Source organism: Miscanthus floridulus, chromosome 5 (genome assembly GCF_019320115.1).
Source record: "Miscanthus floridulus cultivar M001 chromosome 5, ASM1932011v1, whole genome shotgun sequence".
In the NCBI taxonomy this organism is placed as follows: domain Eukaryota; kingdom Viridiplantae; phylum Streptophyta; class Magnoliopsida; order Poales; family Poaceae; genus Miscanthus; species Miscanthus floridulus.
In genome coordinates this window covers 44,359,719-44,382,411 of record NC_089584.1, presented here as the reverse complement: position 1 = coordinate 44,382,411, position 22,693 = coordinate 44,359,719, and the positions used below count along the sequence as shown (strand labels likewise).

Genomic DNA, 22,693 nt, shown 5'->3' with positions numbered 1-22,693 from the left:
CAAAAAGATAGTCAAAAATGTACTCATTTTGATACAAGGGAGGGAGTACACAACAGATTTGATAATATTGCCAGGATTGTCGATAAGTGTAATCTTAGGCATGAATTGGATGAAGTATCATGGTGCTCTTATTGACACTAGCACCCGTACCATTATGTTGAGAGAACCCACGGGAGGGAATGCTTTTCTAGTCCCACTCTCCCGCGATTTCGAACCCCAACATTTAGCCTGTGCTATCCAAGCCACCACCATATGTGATATTCCCGTGGTTTGTGAGTTTCCGGATGTATTTCCAGAGGAATTACCAGGTCTACCACCGGATAGGGACGTGGAATTTAAGATCGAATTAGTGCCAGGTACCGCACCCATATCCAGAAGGCCATATAGAATGCCACCCAATGAGTTAGCAGAACTTAAGGTTCAATTGCAGGATCTATTGGACAAAGGTCTTATCCAACCTAGCTCATCTCCGTGGGGATGTCCAGCACTGTTTGTGAAAAAGAAGGATAAGTCACTGAGGATGTGTGTAGATTACAGACCACTCAATGCTGTGACCATCAAGAACAAATATCCGTTACCCCGCATCGACATCTTGTTCGATCAGCTAGCGAAGGCAAAGGTATTCTCCAAAATTGACTTGAGATCAGGTTACCATCAGATAAAGATCAGACCGGAGGATATACCCAAAACTGCTTTCTCTACTAGGTACGGCTTATACGAGTATTTGGTTATGTCTTTCGGACTAACAAATGCTCCAGCCTACTTTATGTACCTGATGAACTCGGTATTCATGCCCGAACTTGATAAGTTTGTGGTCGTATTTATCGATGACATATTGATTTATTCAGAAAATGAGTCAGATCATGAAGAGCATCTAAGGATTGTCCTATCCAGACTCAGGGAACATAAGCTATTTGCCAAGTTGAGCAAATGTGAATTTTGGTTGAGCAAAGTACCATTTTTAGGTCACATTTTATCCAGAGATGGAATCTCAGTAGACCCATCAAAAGTGCAAGAGGTCATGGATTGGAAAGCCCCAACTTCGGTGCATGAAGTTCGGAGTTTCCTAGGGTTAGCAGGATACTATCGTCGGTTTATTCTAGACTTCTCAAAGATAGCTAAGCCTATGACCAGACTACTTCAAAAAGATGAGAAATACAAGTGGACACCAGAATGTGAAACAGCTTTTCACACCCTCAGAACTTTGTTGACTACAGCACCTGTGCTAGCACAACCAGACATTGAAAAGCCTTTTGATGTATTTTGTGATGCATCAGGAATAGGTTTGGGATGTGTACTTATGCAAGAAGGGAGAGTAATTGCATATGCCTCTCGGCAACTGAGAAAACATGAAGTCAACTATCCTACACATGATTTGGAACTTGCAGCCGTTGTCCATGCACTAAAGATATGGAGACATTACTTGTTGGGCAATGTATGTCATATCTTTACTGACCACAAAAGCCTCAAGTATATCTTTACCCAGCCAGAACTGAACATGAGGCAACGTAGATGGTTGGAATTGATTAAGGACTATAATTTGGAAGTGCATTACCATCCGGGTAAAGCTAATGTAGTAGCCGATGCACTTAGTCGGAAGTCCCATTGCAACACTGTGGAAGCACTATTGGAAGATGGATTCAACTTGCTACATCCTGCTGTATTACACAATATCACAATCAGTTGTTCGCTTGAAGGCAAAATCATAGAGCTACAACAGACTGATGTAGGAATAAGTCACATAAAGAGAAAAATGCAAGAGCAAGAAACAAAACATTTTAGATTGGACGAAAAAGGTGTATTATGGTTTGAGGACCGACTAGTGGTGCCGAAAGACCGTGAGCTAAGGAATCAGATTTTAGAAGAAGCTCACTCCTCCAAATTGTCTATCCACCCGGGTAGTAGTAAGATGTATCAAGATTTGAAAACCCGTTTTTGGTGGACTAAGATGAAGAAAGAGATCGCAGCCTATGTTGCAAGGTGTGATAACTGCAGTAGAGTGAAAGCCGTCCATATGAAAACCGCGGGATTACTTCAGCCACTGCCTATTCCAGGATGGAAATGGGAAGAGATCAGTATGGACTTTATTACAGGCCTTCCAACAACACCACAAGGTCACGATTCAATCTGGGTCATTGTTGATCGTCTCACCAAGTCAGCACACTTCATACCCGTGAACACGCGGTATATAGTTGGGAAATACGCGGAAATATATGTTGCCCAGATTGTGAGATTGCATGGAGTACCTAGGACCATAATCTCAGATAGAGGACCACAGTTCATAGCTCGTTTCTGGGAGCACTTACACCAAGCTTTGGGAACCAAGCTAATCAGAAGTTCAGCTTATCATCCGCAAACTTCAGGACAGACAGAGCGAGTGAACCAAATCCTAGAAGATTTACTTAGGGCTTGTGTAATATCTTCAAAAGGTTCATGGGAGAAATGGTTACCTTTAGCTGAATTCTCCTATAACAACAGTTATCAAGCGAGTATCAAAATGGCTCCATTTGAAGCCTTGTATGGCAGAAAGTGCAGAACTCCATTGAATTGGATTGAGCCCGGTGAAAGGAGATATTTTGGTATTGATTTTGTCAATGAAGCCGAAGAACAAGTACGTATCATCCAACAACACATGAAGGCAGCTCAATCAAGACAGAAGAGTTACGCTGATAGAAGAAGAAGACCACTAACGTTTGAAGTGGGTGACTATGTATACTTGAGAGTATCACCCATGAAAGGTGTGAAGAGATTTGGGATGAAAAAGAAGCTTTCACCAAGATATGTAGGGCCATACAAAATTTTGGAACGAAAAGGAAATGTTGCGTACAAGCTACAACTACCACCAGAGATGAGTGCAATCTTTGATGTGTTCCATGTTTCGCAGCTAAAGAAATGTCTTCGAGTACCGGAAGAAGCTATTACACCCACCAACGTGCAACTTCAATCGGATTTGACTTATGAAGAAAAGCCAATTCGAGTATTAGAAGAGATGGAGAGAGTAACAAGGAGTAAGATCATTAAGTTCTATAAGGTGGTGTGGAACAATCATAGCGAACAAGATGCTACATGGGAAAGAGAAGATTATCTGCAAGAAGTTTATCCCGCCTTTTTCCAAGAATGGTAGGTCTTGCAAATCTCGGGACGAGATTTTTATAAGGGGGAGGGGCTGTAACACCTCGGGTGTTAGCCTTGCATAACTTGACTTGCATAACATGAGCATGAGCATCAAGCATTCATAAATCATCATTTACAATTGAAACATCTGATCGAAACATATGAAACATTGCTTGTTATTTCATGTTCCTTGTAACATGTGCATATGAACATGTGCAAATAAATGCTAGTGTGTAATGTTGGTCACTATAACACCTTAGCTACACTTAGGTTAAAAAAAGGAACCTTGTTCATGTAGACCACATTTCTTGATCAAGCATTTTAAGTGTTATTTCATGTGTTGACCTGAATGGCTATATGTGTGACTACTTCATGAAATGCTTGAATGACCTTGCAAATTGTTTTAACATGCTTAGAGTATCATCATGAACAACTTTGGTATTTAGGGCTAGGGCTAAATTGGTCATTTAGCCATAGTTTGAATGTGTATCTTGATTTCAAAGTGACATGTTTGACTAAAGTTGAACTAGGTGTTAGGGACCTTGCATGGATGAGTTCACTAAAGCAAAGTTGTAGTGTTTGACATAAGGAACAACTTTCATTTTTATGTCATGGACTGATTTTGCTTCTAACATGCTTGAATGGGTCCCACAAAAACCAGCAAAATCCAGTTTTCAACACTTAACAAATTTTCTAAGTGTATGCTCGACTGACAGCCTGACGAGCCGACTTTGATCATGATTTTACTCGGTGTACGATGCGAATTAGAGCTCGATCTTTGAACAACAATTGAAGCTGGTACCTTGGGCTACAAAACTCATGTTGGGCATTTGCACGAAGGAGCCACGGATTAGCCGGTAAATCAAGTTGAAATCGCGCTGTCAGGCTCGGCCATCGTGTTCTGACGAAGCTGAATCGCGCGTTCAGTGGCCGACCGGCGGCAGAGTCCGCGCGCCGCGTGTCCCCGGCGATGGCCGCGCGTCGCCGTTGCTCTGTCCGCGCAGGCCACGCTGCGCCTGGGCGTGCCTTCTTCACGCCAACGCCCGCCCGCACTCACTCGCGCTCCATTTCAGCTTCGCCTCGGCCTCCTTTCTTCGCCGCAGCAGCAGCCGAGCGCCCTCAGCTCCGCCGTCGCCATAGCCCCGCGCAGCTCACGCCTGGCCACTCCCACACCACCGTGAGAGCTCCACCGTCTCCCCCGCACCCCGTAGCTTCTTTCCGTGCCCGCCATTCGCGCTTGGTAGGCCTCCGCCGCGTGCACGGGCTCGCCGGAGCTCCGCCGCAAGCCCCGTCACCGTGGCCGGAGCGCCACAGTCCACCTCTCCATGCGTTAGCTAGTGCGTCGAGTGCGCCTTAGGTAGCTGGTGCTCGTCCGAGCTTTAGGTCGAACCACCGTAGCCTCCACTGGCGTTTTGCCGTGGTCCAGCCCCGCCGCCCCGCCATTGCCGCCGCCTTCGTCCTTGCCGTCGTCAATAGGGCCGGCCAAGAGGCTCAATCGATGCGCTAGGACAAGTAGATCATCGTGTGATGATGTCACCGCCGGCAACCTCGCCGTCGGCGAGCTCTGGCCGCGCCAGCACCGCGCAGCGCCGCTGCTCTGCTTCGGGTCGATGACATGTGGGGTCCCCTGACCACCGGGTCCCACCTGTCAGCGACAGCAGTAGTGTAGGCTAAACCATTTTGAATCCAGTTTTTGATTGGTTTTGTTATTTTTGTATCTGCAGATTGGTAGCTCCAAAAATGTTGAAATAAATATGGTTGTGTTCCTTAGGAAGTGTAGTATTTAGGAAAAATATGTTCTTGGCTTCAACAGTAGAAATTTTTGGAGATTTAAATAGGGTTTTCAAATGTGCTTTTGAATGCATTTAAATTTGTTTATTTTATATCTAGAGTTCCTGTGCTCCAAAAATTATGAAATTTTTGTGGTAGGCTATTCTTGTTATACATGAGCTTGGATAAAAATTTGAGGACCAGTGCATGTGTAGATCTATAGTTATAGATTTTTCTTTTATAAATAGTTAATCTTTGCATGAATTTTTATAAATTAAATATGAGTCCAAAATTCATGAAATTTGTTGGAGGTAATCCTAGTACCATATGGATGCTAGGAAAAATAAGAAATCTGTTGCTTGACACTTTTCAATAGGATTTTCCATTTATGCTATTTCAAGCCTTGCTTCCTTATCATTTTTGTATAGGATGCTCTACTTAGTAAAATGACATGAAATTTTTATAGTAGTCCTTTAATAGCATTAGTAAGGCTCTGTAAATTTTTGAGAATTTATTAAGCACATCTGGTATATATTTATTATTTAACCTAGATATCTAAATAAAATAATAAAGGCAAATTAATAAATAGTTTGGGCTTTGCCATTATGTTATCTTAATTATGTTTGGTATGCTTAAACTGTTGGTAGGATCTAGGTTGTCAAATTGTGAATGATTACATGAAGTAGAGGTGTTATTACTTTATATTGCATGTTAAGTCATTTCCGGACTGATTCTAGAAAATGATAAGTTGCATGTTGAAACTGATGTAGACTGTAAAAATGGTTAATAACAAAGTTGTAGAAAATTTGATAAGCTTTCCAGAAAGTCCAGGATCACTAGATTTGGAATTGTAAAACTCCAGTTATGAGTAAAACAAGTAGATACTGCTTATGGCATAGTCGATGCATTGTAGGAATAGTTAAGTAGTAAGCGAGAAGAGATATGCACCTACTCAAACAATGCGATGCACTTGTTAACATTATGCATTCATAATACTCATACCATACTCATGCATCTAGGATCGGAGGAAGAGATCACGTTGCTGGAGTTCGAAGAAGCAGAGGAAGGGAACCAGCAGGAAGATCCGCAAGCCGCAGCTCCCGAAGGCGTGGAGCAGAACCCTGAAGAACTTCCGGAGTGCCCTGACCACCGTCCTACTTCCTTTCTGCGAGGCAAGCCCCGGAGCATTTTAAGTCTCCCAGTAATTTACAAATGTTTACTTACGTATTTATGATTGATGCATTAGGTTATAAGAGTTGAATGAAACCACTTGATGCATGTACATTCCTTGTCCAGATATTACACCTTTAACCGGTATAGGTCCAGGATCGAATGTATATATGCTTAGCCATGCTTAGACCGGTAGAAGTCGGGTGATGTCCTGTCACCTGCGAGATATAGGTGGATACCGGAGCACGGTTGGCTATATCTGCTATCGTGGAACAGAACCATGAGGTAAAAGTAAATTGAGACCGGACGGGAAGTCGATAGGGAAGCAACAAGGCATGGAGGTCTTGGGTGTGGATTTATCCCCGTCTGTGTCGATTAAGGACCGTACCGTTGTTGGCGCTTCTGACAAGATTGAACGCATGCCTCTCACTTAGCTGGCCGGATAACTCGTTCCGACCGCGAAGCCGAGTAATTCAACTCAGGCCGGGAATCGTTCTGTTGTGCGCTCCTTCCGGGGAACGATCAGACTGAGCCCAAGGGCAGGCTTGGCCTGAGCATCCTGGCATCTGGTGTTCCAGATTGTGCGGCGCAGTACGAACCCGCGAAATGTGTACCGGAGTTGTACCAAAGGTGACCTAAGACTATCGTGGCTGGTAGATCTGGGTTTGTGTTAGGAATAAATTCCCAGCTGGTTGAAATCGATTCGAATCGCCGTCTCTCCCGGATAGTGAGAAACTTGGCTAGTCCCAACATCGTAGTAACTGTGTTATAAAACATGATGGTTCAGATGAATATGGAATTACAATACCTGCTATGGTTACTAGTGTATGCTTCTAAATGATATACCACATGTTTGGCACAGGATAGTTGCAAAATCTAGAAATGGATCGTTATAATTAACTTCATAAAGGAATCCCAAGTGTACAAAGATTAATTGCCTTTTTGCAAAACTGTTGTCAAGTTACGTCCACTTATACAGCCTTGCATAATCCTTGGAGTCATTTTATTTCTGGTTCATGACGGGTAAGTCTAGCTGAGTACCTTCTCGTACTCAGGGTTTATTTTCCCATTGTTGCAGATGGCACTGTGTATCATGGTTATTGCAAGAGTTGCTTCTATCCCGCTGTGGATGAGGAGTAAGCCTTGGGCAGGCTTTCTTAGTAATTCCTATACTTGCTTTTGTGGATCGTGATCTGGCATGGCACTGTATCAAACTACGTTGGAAACTTATCTTCGAACTTATTTGCTTCCGCTTTAATTATCAAACTTGGTTTGTAATAACTTTCTATTCGTACTCTGATGATGAAAAGTATCTGTGAACTTTATGTAAATTGTGGCATGTATGTTGAATCCTGTACGATCTTGGTTGTTGTAAATCGTTTATCGAGACCCGTCGTGGTACTCGACGGACTACCGGGTTTATATGGGTTCAAGTATGACAGTGCAACCGCTTGCGGATTGCCATTATACTTGTATTCTTATAAATTGGTCGGTTCTGCGACATACTTGGCATTTAGGGTTTTATTTGTTTTTCTTTATTCTTTTCTAGTTTTGAATGCAAACTTTGAAATTCATAACTGGAGCTAGGGTTGCCCAATTTGAGTGAACCAAATTTTGTTGGATTCATCATAAAATGTACTATCTGATAAAAATATAAAACTAGCTGTTTCGAGTAGTTTTCTATGTCAATTAAATTAAGTTGGTTAAGTGCTTTTAAAATAGCTTTTATCTTGTAAAATGAATAACTTGGGCTAGAGAAGTGCTAAAATTGTGATTCCAATTTTGTGGGTCTTGTGTTGGCATGATTTAGCTAGAAAAAATACTAAACCTATAGTAGGTAGACTTGGAATATGGTCTTTCTATTTCACCTTAATTAAATGCTAGTTTCTGGTGAAATTAATTAGGGTAAAAATACATAACTTATGATCATGCAAATTTCTAGACAGTGTTTTTGATGCATTTGGTTGTAAGAATTGATTTGAAAACACTTAATGCAAAGAACTACATTGTCCAGATATATATACCTTGAATCCTATGTAGGTCCAGGATCGAATAACTACTTAGCAATGCTTAGCTTGGTAGAAGTCGTGTGATTTCCTGTAACCTACGAGATATAGGTGGACACTAAACCATGGTTGGCTATATTTGCTATCGTGTAAAAGAACCATGGGATGTTGTAAATTGAGGCCGGACGGAGTCTATGTTGTAGGTTGATTCATGTGATTTCGTCTACGCCAATTAAGGACCGCATCGTTGTTGGTCCTCGGTCATTTTGAACGCATGCCTCTCACTTAGCTGGCCGGATAACTCGTTCTGACCATGAAGCCGAGTAGCTCAACTCAGACTGGGCCTCATTCTATTAGAGTGCGCACACTGGAGGTAGTAAGGATGTGCGGGGAGCCGGTGTGAGGCCAAGGGCATGTTAGAGTCCTGATCGACCTGGTAGTGTCCCTGATTGTGCGGCGTTGATCGAACCCGTGAATTGGACCTACGTTGTACCAAAGGTGACCTAAGGTGACCGTTGATCTGGTCTACCCGGGTTTGTGTTAGGAATACTGCCCCGAATAGTGAGAAACTTGATTGAGCTTTCTTCTATCATAGTGATAATAGCAAGTGGAATGGTTCTGAGAATGATATAATAAATTGTTATGGTTACTATTATTCTATCACTACTGATATACCACATGTTTGGCATAGGTTAGTTGCTAATCTATAGACGAATAGCTATAATTAACTAACTTGATGACCAAATTATAAAATTTATAGCTCAACTAGAAACTTTTATGCAAAATGTTGTTAAGCTAGCTCCACTTATAAAGCCTTGCACAATCCTTGGAGTCACTTTATTTTTGGTTCATGACGGGTAAGTCTAGCTGAGTACCTTCTTGTACTCAGAGTGTATTTCCCACTTGTTGCAGATAACACTGTTTATCATGGGTATTGTAAGAACTGCTTCTAGCCCGCACTGGAAGAGGAGTAAGCCAGGGCAAGGCGCTTTCATTTATATATCTAATCTATGATGCTTTTGTGGGTTGTGATCACAGACTGTCAAGTATTTGAACAATTATGTGAGATATTGGTTTTAAAACTACTTTGCTTCTGCTATTATTACTTTATTTGAAACTTAGGTTGTAATAACTTTAATCGTACTCTTATGTATGGCAATGTATTTGTAAACTCTATGTAACATGTGGCATGTATGTTGAATCATGTATGATCTTGGTTGTATGTTAGTTTTGGTACTCGACGGACTGTCGGGTTTACATGGGCTCAAGTATGATAGTGCGATCGCTTGCGGGCTACCATTGTACTTGTGCTCTTATAAATTGGACGATTCTGTTATAGTATACAACTTTGTAGTTGACAACCTTTTCATTTGGAATCATATATCCAAGAAAGATTACGTTTGAATTTCTCAAATTTGAAAGTTAAAATTTTCAAATGACCTCAGATTGAGAAAGGACCAAAACCAAAGTCGTTGATCTCAAAAAACTATACAATTTTGTAGTTGGCAACTTTTTCATTTGAAATCATCTATCCATAGAAAATTATGTTTGAATTTCTCATATTTGAAATTCTAAATTTTCAAACAACCTCGGATGGAAACGACCAAAACCAAAATTGTAGATCACAAAACATTATATAACTTTGTAATTGACAACCATTTTATTTAAAATCATCTATTCAAGAAAAATTACGTTTGTATTTCTCAAATTTGAAATTGAAATTTTTCAAAGGGCTTCGTATGGAGAAACGACCAAAACCAAAGTTGTAGATCTCGAAACGTTATACAACTTTGTAGTCAACAACTTTTTCATTTAAAATCATCTATCGAGAAAAATTATATGTTAATTTCTCACATTTAAAATTCAAAAATTTCAAAGGATCTGAGATGGAGAAACGACAAACCAAGTTGTATGTCTCGACTATATCTACAACTTTGCATTTGAAAGCTTTTTCATTTGAATTCGTTTAGGGTCCTAAATACTTATTTTAAAATTGAATAAAGATAATACGAGGAGAGTATTTCATATGGACACGGGTATAGGTTGAGTGATTAGGGGAGTTATGCGCGATGTTGCAGGTTTCGGGTTGGATCCCCTGTGGTCGCACAACACATGTTTTCCGTGAGATAAATCGTATGACTTGTGACGGCGCACACGTGTGGCTGCCTTGTGGGGTCTCTCCTGATTAAAAAATAGCTGTTTTTTGTTTTGAGTTTTATAATTTCTTGGCAACGATGTATAGATGCAGCTCAACTACAACTCATGTTCCGAACCGTCTCTAGAAATCTAATTTGCAGAGGCGAAAGATTAGAAGTGGTTGGGTTAGGCCAGCCTTGTCTGTAGAGGCTTCCCAGCCGTCTCTAAAGAAGCCACCTCTAGCAGTGAACGATGGTATGAAGTCTACTCCAATACATATTAGAACAGATGACATGACTATCACATAGATTTTAGAGCCACAATTCGTTCATGTGACCGTGCAACGAGGTATATATGTTCTATCTCAACAGTCATATTTGTTAGTATAATTTAAAATAAATAAATGGTACGTGATTTGTGAAGGGTATATTATTAACATAATTTAAAGAGCATTGTATGCACGTTTACTTAATTAGTCCGGTGGCATTCAGTATTTATGTTTCCTTTTAATTTAACATTCGTAGAACAGAGTTGTCAGTGTTTCGAACAAACACTGGCTAGTAAATTTGTGATTATTGCGTGTTAGGCCCTGATGGTGCACTAAAGGACATGAGGTTTATACTGGTTCGGGCAGAATGTCCCTACATTCAGTTTGCTGCTGCTGCTCGTGTTATTAGTACCGAAAGTGGTTCGTAGTAGGGGGTACAAAATAGTCGAGAGAGGGACGAGTCCCAAGGCTCTGATGGAATGATCGAAAAGGTCGATGAGAGCTTGGTCACTGCTCAGCTGTGTATGTCGTGTCGTGTGTGTTCAACTTATCCGTCAAGAGTCGGTCCCCTTGTTGGAGGAAGCACATCCCCTTTTATAGATGAAGGGGATGACTTTACAAGTGAGAGGGAAAGGGTGCGTATGCTACCGAGCCTTGTTGTCCACGTCTACCGAGCCTTGTTGCCCATACCAGCGGGTACCGGGTGATGGTAGGCGCCTACAACACTATCGATGTCACTGTAGAATGTCAGGGTGGCTGCAGAGTACTGCTCCACGTAGGGTATGCTCTCTGGTATAGTGGTTCTGATTTGTGAGCCTTGCCTTGCCTTTCTCCGCACGTCTTCTGGTTCCTACGAGCCCCGGTCAAAGGGACGTGGGGTCGGAGTCGGAAGTAGCGCTTTGGGCAAGGCCTTTCAATCGGAAAGGGCGTCCGGAAGCCGCTGGAGGCCGAAACGAGTGCTCCGATCGGAGTGGTGGGCCCAAGGGGTCATCGAGCGGGCGCTGTTCCTTTTGGACCACGGCGTGGTGATAGTACATCCATTACTTTAGAAGGCACGAGTCTCTTCCTAGACCATAGTGGTTGTCGTATGCCTGTGTCGGGTTCCGTGTCTGAGGGCTAAAGGCGGCGCCTACAATACTGTTCGGACTCTGCAATGCCGGAATGGTCTAAAGCGCCCATCCCGTCGTACCCTAGCGGTACTTTTCCTACCGCGGTGCAGGGCATGGTCCTTGGTGCTGCGTTTGACTCGAGTGTCATGTCGTACCCTGAGCTCATCCTTATGATGGAGTAGGGTGTACTTGTAGGGTGAGGCGGAGTCTGCCCTCGGCCATCGGGCGAGGCGGAGTTTAACCACCGAGGGTTGGGCGAGGCGGAGCCTGACCACCGGGGGTCGGACAAGGCGGAGCCTAGCCCTCGGGGGTTGGGCAAGGCGGAGCCTAGCCCTCAGGGGTCGGGCGAGGTAGAACTAGTCTTCCATCGTTTCGTACAAGAGACGCAGTAACGTTCTCGTCTGATCGGGAGTGTCAACGTTCGATGGTTATTAGTTTCACCTCATTGGGTACCCCGGTATTAGGTCCCTGAAAATAGCCCCGAGCCCCTAGGTGATTTGAGCAGAATTGCCCAGGGGGTATTTTGATTTGCCAGAGGGTGCGTGCGAGCGCACCCGATGGGTGTAGCCCCCGAGCCCCCGGGTGATTTGGGTAGAATCGCCTGGGGGGTGCTTTGGACCCTTCGTAGGTAAGGCTATGTGGTTTGGTTTCGTCAACCAAAAAGCTTTAAGGGAACCCTGGTGTCCCATTCGTGGGGATTTTGTCTAGGGTCAATCTGGCTGGGGCTTGACTTTGGATCGAGGCCCTACTAATGCTCGTGTACCTAGGTCCCAGTTGCTTACGGGCCCATCTTCTATTGGGTTGGTCGTCGAGACTGTTGGGCTGATCCTTGGACGTTCCAGGCCCAGGTGGGCCAGAGAAGAAGCATTCTGACCCATGTCCCATCTATGGGAAAGGAGTCCGGTCTGCTTGGGAAGGCGAACAGTCCAGCGCAGTTTTAGTGGGAAAGGATAGGGATCGTGGGCGCGTATCCCGCGAGGTGACGCGGCGTCGCGTGTGGTAGGCCCGTTGCCCCTATAAAACCACGGGGTCCGCCCCCAGGGTTCCGTACGCCACCTTTTTGCCTTCGCATCGCCAACCTCCTCCGTCAATCGCCAGAGCCTCCGACACGCGCACTACTCCCGCCGTTAAACTCGCTGCTGCCTTCTTCCCCATGCTGCTCCTGCCATCACAATGGACCCAGGGTACAAATCCAACATCTCCCCTTAGCGCTTAGAGGGCCTCGTCTATCGAGGCCTCCTTCACTCGTTGACCATTGCCGAGGAGTGGTGGCTACCCGGTGAAGAGGAGGAACCGCAGCCGCCCGAAGGGTACGTCGTGTCTTTCGCCCACTTCCACGAGCGGCAATTCGCCATGCCCGCCCATCAGTTCCTTCGGGTACTGCTGGACTACTACTAGGTGGAGCTTCAACACCTTACCCCCAATGGGATCCAGCACATTGCGATGTTCGTCGCCCTGTGCGAGGGGTTCCTGGGGAACAATCCCCACTTTGACCTATGGCAGTATCTCTTCGCTGTCAATCTTTTGAAGAGGTGGGCCAGGAAGCAAGAGCTGCACACGCCGGTGGGGTGCGCTGGCATCCACCTCTGTAGCAACCGGCAGGAGCATACCTGCTAAAGCGTCTATCCACCTCCAACAAGGGGTGGCATTCGCAATGGTTCTATGTCAAGAATGACGCCGCCGCCCCCTTGCCAGTTTTCACTAGGCGCTACATCGTGGAGACCCTGGGGTCATGGGGGTGGGGTGTCATGGGCAAGGAAAAGAAGCACCTTAACAACCTTCTTGCCGCCCTCCGAACTCTGAAGGAGAGGGGCATGAAGGGATCGGGGATTATCGGCACCTACCATGCGAGGAGGGTTGCGCTGCTAATGGCGCGCATGCTTCCCCTGTTAGGAGTATGCCCTAGAGATAATCATAAAGATGATTATATTGCCTTGCATCCATGATATATTATGAGTTCATTGAATTTCCATTAAAGACAACCTGTATCGATTAGCAATTATGTGAATTGTTTGTGAAACTCTTTTACTTGAATGGTTATTCTAATGTTGTCCCTGGTCAGAGTTCGTGTGAGGACACACATAAATAATGGATCAACACATTATTAGTTGATGACTATGTTTCACAAGTCATAGACATGGAGATGTCAAACTAATAATGTGGGCACATGTATGACATGGGGCTGGACTGACCCAATGTGAGATGTCGTTATTATCTCTATTCACATCATGTACGTTATGACCTTAGACCTAAGATTGTTGTATGTATTCAAGATGTGAAACGACCTACTCAGGGACTATCAAACGCTACTCCGTAACAGGGTAGTTATAAAGGTGGTTTTTGGGTTTGTCGGGAAACATGCTATGAGACATAGACAATCAAGATGGAATTTGCCCCTCTCTATATATGAGAGAGATATCACTGATCACTCTAATGATTAGATCAAGAATTGCATGGCTGTGCTTGGGTTAAGTGTTAACCTATGAGTTGGACCAAATATCGTGAGGCAAGGGAATAACAAGTATGTGGTTTTGTGGTGGTTCGTCTGATATGATCTTTGTGTACGCATAGGAGTTGACATGCCTTGCTAGAGGTCGCTGTCAACTAATGGCCGAGTAGGAGTACTCAGGCCATGTCTATGTGTGCGTGAACCCATAGGGTCGCACGCTTAAGGGGTTGGAAGCCTAGTTCGGATTGGATCCGAATTAGACAAGGCTTAGGGTTACTAATGGGCCTCCAACTCGGGAGCTCATTAGGGACGCCTATAAATATGTGGGGTGGGGCAACGGGGTAGATCAATCCACGCCTTTTGGCAGCCGCCGCCGCCCATCCTACGCCCACATCTGCTGCTCCTCGCGGACCTAGCAGTCCGGAGGCACAACGCTTCTTCCCTGTACGTGTGGATTCCTTGGAGGTGCTGCATCTGGAGCACAAGGATGAACCGCATGAAGGGGACGAATGAACGGATGACCTCGCAACTGCACGGCACTGCTACAACGTGTTCGACTACATCAAGTCGCTTCCGCTGTACCTGCGCATCTAGTGGTAATCTCGTGATCTATAACTAGCAGTAGATCCTTGTTTATGAGGTTGAAATTTTTGTTTTCCGGCTAGTGTAGCATCCTCATAACCCTACATCCCCTGTATCAGATGGTGCTCGGAGCGTCGTTCGAAGGGATAATGTTTTGGTGGACTCATCACTGAAGGATGGCATACTTGGATCATGGAGATGGAGATCATCATGAGGAACAGTTCGATGGAGATGGAGATCCCCAAAGGAACATTGGGCTATACCATGTCATATCTCTGTGTTAATGCCGTTTTTACTATATTCTACTTTCACGTGCAATAATGTTTTTGTCTACATGCGATGGTGAAGTAGAACGATCCCTCGGCAATGTTTAAATTAAAATGCTTCCCCAAACCTTGCACTGTTAGGTGTCTTGTACAATCGGTGGTGGGTCTATGAAATTAGGGTGCCACTGGTTTTCCTTGACTAGACAGGTTCGTATTGGATACTTATAGCAGAAGGATTGGTTACTTGAACAAGGTCAACCTAATGGTTAGGGACCTTGGAGCATGAGTAATTGGGCACCAAAGCATAGAGATGCTACCCAACAACAAGAGTCATATGTGATATGATTAGCAAAGAGTTGCTTACCAATCTACCATGTCTTCTAGCGGTGATGCTAAAGCTCACTAGTAGACTTGTTAGTTATGGGTCTTGAATCACTAAGTTTCAATAGAGGGATATTGATTTTAGTGGGAGTAGATTATAGTAAAGTTTTAATATTGTTTACTCTATCTTGGATACATTGTCTTAGTATTTTGCATTACTTTTGTTGTAGATAAATGGCACCTAGCAATCAACCATTTACTTTGCGTTTAATTCTTGAGAAAGATAAGTTGAATAGAACAAACTATGCGGATTGGATCCGCAACCTGAGAATTGTTCTCAGGGCAGAGAAAAAGGAAGAAATTCTAGACACCCCATTACCAGATGAGCCTGCTAATAATGCACCTGCTGCAGAGAAAAACGCTTACAAGAAAGCATGTGATGCTGATCTTGAAGTGAGTTGCCTTATGCTTGCTTGTATGGAACCAGATCTGCAGTTGCAGTTTGACAATAACCATGCAGCGCATGATATGATCGTGGCGCTCAATGATATGTTCCAGACTCAAGCCAGGACTGAAAGGTTCAATGTCTCAAAGTCTTTTGCTAAAACCAAGCTAGCAGAGGGTGCAACAGTTGGGCCACATGTGATCAAAATGGTTGGTTACACTCAGAGGTTGGAGAAGCTGGGCTTCCCAATTGGCCCTGAATTAGCTACTAATTTTATTCTCGCATCTCTTCCGCCCAGCTATGGAAATTTCGTCATGAACTACCATATGCATGGGGCGGAGAAGGGCTTGAATGAGTTATGTGGCAGGCTTAAAATAGCAGAGGCTGACATCAAGAAAGGTGCTGGCAGTAGCCATGTGATGGCGGTCCAAAACAAGCCTAAGTTTAAGAAGAAGGGCAATTCTTGGAAGAAGAAAAAGGGCAAGGCTAAAGATGAGATCTCTAAGCCAAACCCACCTGCGCCCAAGGCTGGACCACCTGCTGATGCTGAGTGCTTTCATTGTCATGGGAAAGGTCACTGGAAGAGGAACTGCAAGCTATACCTGGAATCCATTAAGGATCGCGGTAGTAAAGGTACTCCCGCAGCTTGTACAGTTGTTGTTTATGTTACGGACATTTTCCTTGCTAATTCTTATATTAATTCTTGGGTATTTGATACCAGATCGGTTGCTCATATTTGCAATACGATACAGGGAATGATAAGAAGTAGAAGCGTGGAAAAGGGAGAAGTTGATTTCCTCATGGGCAATAATGCAAGAGTTGCTGCGTTGAACATCGGGACGATGCAACTCCACCTCCCATCAGGATTTATTATGGAGTTGAATAATTGTTATTTTGTTCCTAGTTTAAGTTGAAACATTGTGTCACCTTCATGTTTGATGAAGGATGGTTATTCATTTGCGAGTAAAGACAATGGTTGTGTGATCTCTAAAAATGACATGTTTGTGGCTTCTGCATCCATTGTGAATGGGTTATTTATTTTAAATCTTGAAGATGCTCCTATCTGTAATATAAGTGCTAAAAGGCCTCGGCTTAATGAGTTAAGTCCTACCTATATGTGGCTTTGTTGTTTAGGTCATATAAGTGAGAATCGCATGAAGAGGCTCCATTCTGATGGGCTTTTAACTTCGTTTGATTTTGAATCATACGAGATATGTGAGGCTTGCCTGCTGGGCAAGATGACCAAGACGCCTTTCATAGGTTTTCCTGAGAGGGTGGCAGACTTGCTAGAACTCATACATACTGATGTATGCGGACCAATGAGTATGATAGCAAGAGGCAGATTCCAATACTTCATAACCTTCACTGATGACTTTAGTAGATATGGCTATGTCTACTTAATGAAACATAAGTCTGAGACATTTGAAAAGTTCAAGGAGTTTTAGAGTGAAGTAGAGAATCAACGTGGCAAGAAAATTAAGGCTTTGCGATCTGATCGTGGAGGCGAATATTTGAGCCACGAGTTTAGCAATCATCTAAAGAGTTGCAGAATTGTTCCACAGCTTACGCCACCTAGAACGCCTCAGAGAAATGGTGTGTCCGAGCGACATAATCAGACTTTGTTGGACATGGTTCGGTCTATGATGAGCCAGTCAGACCTACTGTTATCATTTTGGGGATACGCTCTAGAAACAATCGCTTTCACATTGAATAGGGTACCATCTAAGTCAGTAGTTAGGACACCATATGAGATGTGGACTAGTAAGAGTCCCAGTTTGTCTTTTCTGAAAATTTGAGGTTGTGAAGTTTATGTCAAACGACTTATGACAGATAAACTAACACCCAAATTAGACAAATGCTTTTTCGTGGGATATCCGAAGGAAACTTTAGGGCATTACTTCTACAACCGATCAGAGGGCAAAGTGCTTGTTGCTCAGAATGATGTTTTCTTAGAGAAAGAGTTTCTCAAAAGAGAGAAAAGTGGACAGAAGGTGTATCTTGAAGAAGTTCAAGATGAGCCAGTTGGGAAGGACTCTACGAGTGATGCTAATGTAGCAGAACAAGTTGAGATACCCGTGGCAATAGAAACACCGCCACAACCATGAAGGTCAGCAAGAATCCATGAGTTGCGTGGGGATTTGTTATTATTAGACGATGACGAACCTGTGACTTATGCGGAAGCAATGATGGACCCAGATTCCGAGAAATGGCAAAGTGCCATGAGATCCGAGATAGATTCCATGGGAAACAATCAAGTTTGGAACTTGGTTGACCTGCCTGATGGGGTTAGACCCATAGAGTGCAAATGGATCTATAAAAAGAATAAGGATATGGATGGAAACATTCACATCTATAAAGCTCGACTTGTTGCAAAGGGTTTTCGGCAAGTTCAAGGAATTGACTACGATGAGACTTTCTCGCCAGTAGCGATGCTTAAATCTATCCAGATCATTCTAGCAATAGCTGCTTATTTCGATTATGAGATATGGCATATGGATGTTAAAATAGCCTTTCTAAATGGAAATTTGGATGAGGATTTATATATGATACAGCCCGAAGGTTTTGTTGATCCAAATAATGCTGGAAAAATATGCAAGCTTTAGAAATCCATTTATGGGTTAAAGCAAGCATCTCAGAGTTGGAACATTCGTTTTGATGAAGTGGTCAAAGGGTTTGGCTTCCGTCAGAATGAAGAAGAACCTTGTGTTTACAAGAAAGAAACTGGGAGTGCTGTTGTATTTCTGATCTTGTATGTGGATGACATATTATTGATTGGGAATGACATTCCTATGTTGCAATCCGTAAAGACTTCATTAAATAATAGTTTTTCTATGAAAGATTTAGGGGAAGCAGCATATATTTTGGGCATCAAGATCTATAGAGATAGATCGAAGAGGCTTACAGGATTAAGCCAAGATACGTACATTGACAAGGTGTTGAAACGATTCAACATGGAACAGTCCAAGAAAGGGTTCTTGCCTATGTCACATGGTATGCGCTTTAGCGATAAACAGTGTCCTTCGATAGCTGATGAGCGGAAGTGCATGAGTAAGGTTCCATATGCCTCAGCAGTTGGTTCCATCATGTACGCCATGATATGTACTCACCCAGATGTCTCATATGCTCTAAGTGTTGCGAGCAGGTACCAAGCTGATCTAGGAGAGAGTCACTGGACACTTGTTAAAAACATTCTTAAGTACTTGAGAAGGACTAAAGATGTGTTCCTAATCTATGGAGGTGAGGAGGAGCTCGTTGTAAATGGTTACACCGATGCTAGCTTCCAAACTGACACGGATGATTCACAGTCTCAATCAGGTTTTGTGTTCACAATAAATGGTGGTGCTGTAAGTTGGAAAAGTTCCAAGCAGGAGACGGTGACTGATTCTATAACAGAGGCTGAGTACATTGCAGCTTCTAGAGCTACGAAGGAAGGTGTTTGGATGAGAGGTTCCTCATTGAACTTGGTGTGTTTCTGAATGCGTCCAGCCCATTGAATCTACATTGTGACAACAATGGGGCAATTGCACAGGCTAAGGAGCCAAGGAATCACCAAAAGAGCAAACATGTACTACAGAAATTTCACCTCATTCGAGAGTTCATTAGATGAGATGAGATCAAGATGTGCAAGATACACACAGATTTGAATGTTGCAGATCCTTTGACAAAGGCTCTTCCACAGCCTAAGCATGAGGCGCACATAAGAGCTATGGGTATTAGATATCTTCGAGATTAACTCTAGTGCAAGTGGGAGATTGTTAGGAGTATGCCCTAGAGATAATCATAAAGATGATTATATTGCCTTGTATCCATGATATATTATGAGTTCATTAAATTTCCATTAAAGACAACCTGTATCGATTAGCAATTATGTGAATTGTTTGTGAAACTCTTTTACTTGAATGGTTATTCTAATGTTGTCCTTGGTCAGAGTTCGTGTGAGGACACACATGAATAATGGATCAGCACATTATTAGTTGATGACTATGTTTCACAAGTCATAGACATGGAGATGTCAAACTAATAATGTGGGCACATGTATGACATGGGGCTGGACTAACCCAATGTGAGATGTCATTATTATCTCTATTCACATCATGTACGTTATGTCCTTAGACCTAAGATTGTTGTATGTATTCAAGATGTGAAATGACCTACTCAGGGACTATCAAACGCTACTCCGTAACAGGGTAGTTATAAAGGTGGTTTTTGGGTTTGTCGGGAAACATGCTATGAGACATAGACAATCAAAATGGAATTTGCCCCTCTCTATATATGAGAGAGATATCATTGATCACTCTAATGATTAGATCAAGAAATGCATGGCCATGCTTGGGTTAAGTGTTAACCTATGAGTTGGACCAAATATCGTGAGGCAAGGGAATAACAAGTATGTGGTTTTGTGGTGGTTCGTCTGATATGATCTTTGCATACGCATAGGAGTTGACATGCCTTGCTAGAGGTCATTGTCAACTAATGGCCGAGTAGAAGTACTCGGGCCATGTCTATGAGTGCGTGAACCCATAGGGTCGCATGCTTAAGGGGCTGGAAGCCTAGTTCGGATTGGATCTGAATTAGACAAGGCTTAGGGTTACTAATGGGCCTCCAACTCGGGAGCTCATTAGGGATGCCTATAAATATGTGGGGTGGGGCAACGGGGCAGATCAATCCATGCCTTTTGGCAGCCACCGCCGCCCATCCTATGCCCGCATCTGCTGCTCCTCGTGGACCTAGCAGTCCGGAGGCACAACGCTTCCTCCCTGTACGTGTGGATACCTTGGAGGTGCTGCATCTGGAGCACAAGGATGAACCGCACGAAGGGGACGAATGGATGGATGACCTCGCAACTGCACAACACTGCTACGATGCGTTCGACTACATCGAGTCGCTTCCGTTGTACCTACGCGTCTAGTGGTAATCTCATGATCTATAACTAGCAGTAGATCCTGGTTTATGAGGTCAAAATTTTTGTTTTCCGGCTAGTGTAGCATCCTCATAACCCTACATCCCCTGTATCAGATGGTGCTCAGAGCATCGTTTGAAGGGATGGTGCTTTCCGACGAAGCGCTCCATCCCTCTGAAGTGGCGCAGCGCATCAAGGAGGCAATGGAGCCCACAAAGGACTCTGTTGGCGTCATCCTTGACTTCATGTATCTGAGCCAGGGCATCCCCCAATGCGGTCAGAACCAGGGTTTGTTGAATTTGTAAGTTTCCATTCCCCTTGCTTTTCTTTTCATTTGAATTTCTAGCCTCCTGATGCTAACCTCGAGATAGCAGGACCAGCTGGGGGGACTGTTCTTCAAAGACAGCCCGGCTTCGCAGCCAAAGGACCCCACTCGGATGGCAGTGAACCATGCCGTGGCCAGTTGGGACAAGAAGATGAGGGAGCTCATGAAGAAAAAGGCGATACGGAACCAGTAAGCTCGAGATCGAGGAGAGGAGACTAGTAGTGAAGATGATGACGACAACGACAATGACGATGATGACGAGGTAGCTACCGATGTGGATTGGGATGTCCTGGAGGTCAAGGATGCCCTGACAAGTGCCCACCCATCCATGCTGGGGCCCTTCCCATTCCACGAGGAGGGAAGCGAGTCCGTGAGGTTGGCTGAGGTGGGCCAAACCTCTAGCCCGTCCTCAGGGTCGGTGAGAGCCAGAGAGTCCACCGCTTCGCACGGGGTGCCGGCGGAGGATCGGTGGGCGGGAGGAGGCAAACTTGCCGCTGCCCCCGAGGTGTTGATGGAGGGAGGCGGCTATGTTGCTGCGCCCCACGAGACAACAGAGGTAGGTAGTGCTGCCGCCCTGCCCGAGGCATTGATGGAGAGGGGTGGCTCCGTTGCCGCTCCCTCAGAGATATGGGAATGAGCTCCCCTGCCCGGGAGCAGGGTGCAGGCTCAAAGCGGGCCCACCCAAACAAGTCGAGGGGGGGTCTAGGGGTTCATCCCCAAAACGTTCCAGCCGCCCAAAGGCGCCAGAGTAAGCCACTGATTCCCCTGTTTTTCCTCCTTTTATTTTCCCGCTTTGACCTACGCCCTTCACCTTTGTGTAGATTCTTGTGGACGGGCCATTCTCTGGGGCTGGCGCCCAAGAAGAGCCTTGCCCTCCAGGCAGGATGGACCGCGCTGCCCGACGTCGCCCCTGTTTTGGACAGGAGCGGCGCTGACGCTGCGGCCTCGTTGGCCGATCTGGCAGCGCTCGCACCTTCGGTGGTTGCCAAGCAGGCGACATCTTCCATGGCAGGCGTGACCCTACCAGCTGAGAGTCCAACATCGTCGGCAGATGTAATCGTGACCGTGCCTAGCCAGGAGCCACCAGACGTAGCCATGGTGGTGTTCGAGGGACCGGCGTAGTCCATGCCTCCGATGGCTCAAACGATGGCATTCGACACGGGCTAGATGGAGAGGGACGCGGCCGGATGGTCCCCAACCCTGACAAGTCAGGTGCATCCGGATGCAGTTGGGATGGCATCCATGGGAGTAGCACAGTCCATGCCACCGGAGACCTAGGCGGTGGTGCCCGCGACCGCGGCAAGCTCGGCGGGGCCGAACATCGTCATGGCAGCGCCTGAGGGTGCGGCGCAATCCGCACCACCGACGGCCTGGGCCATGGCTCTCGAGGTGGGTCCAATGGAGGAGGACATGGTTGGAGGATCTTCGGGCGTTGTGACGGTGGTGGGGAGGACTAGAAGGGAGCTGCCTTTGGCCCTGTTGTCGGGAGGCAGCCGCTCCCTCGCGTGGGGTGAGCCGCCGCTCCAGTGGATGGCCGCTCAGGACCCAGTGTCAGTTCTTTTTTCGCTTGACGACGCTGCCGAGAGCTTGGAGCGGGAAAATCTTGATGTCGGGTTCTCGGCTGTGATGGGTGCCTTTAGGGAGGCTAGTGGTGCCTTGCGTGAAATCCTCATTCCTTCTAGCCGGGTATCTGCTTGATCTTCACCCTTGTTTTCTTCTTTCTTCACGCATTTCTATGTTTTCGTGCTTTTTGATACCGGTCCTCTTTTTAGAGTATTATTGCTCGTAGCCGGAACAAATCCCGGTTCCTCCATGAGCAAAAGGCGGAATGG

At 44.9% G+C, this 22,693-nt stretch overlaps 1 protein-coding gene across 1 annotated transcript; it reads left to right on the top strand.

Annotated features, from left to right (window-relative positions):
• The first annotated feature begins 15,425 nt into the window (after positions 1-15,425).
• Positions 15,426-21,983, top strand: LOC136454579 (uncharacterized). The gene is made up of 4 exons (XM_066454957.1): positions 15,426-16,269; positions 16,771-16,943; positions 20,653-20,837; positions 21,683-21,983. Exons 1-4 carry the CDS (start codon positions 15,426-15,428, stop codon positions 21,981-21,983), a joined length of 1,503 nt encoding a protein of 500 aa, XP_066311054.1.
• The last annotated feature ends 710 nt before the right edge of the window (positions 21,984-22,693 follow it).

Excerpts from the sequence above, each read along its gene's own strand:
- LOC136454579 (XM_066454957.1), top strand. The coding sequence starts at position 15,426 with ATGGCACCTAGCAATCAACCATTTACTTTGCGTTTAATTCTTGAGAAA. Across the intron at positions 16,270-16,770 it reads TAAGGATCGCGGTAGTAAAG|GTCATATAAGTGAGAATCGC; the intron begins GTACTCCCGCAG and ends TTTGTTGTTTAG. Across the intron at positions 20,838-21,682 it reads AACCAGGGTTTGTTGAATTT|ATTCTTGTGGACGGGCCATT; the intron begins GTAAGTTTCCAT and ends ACCTTTGTGTAG.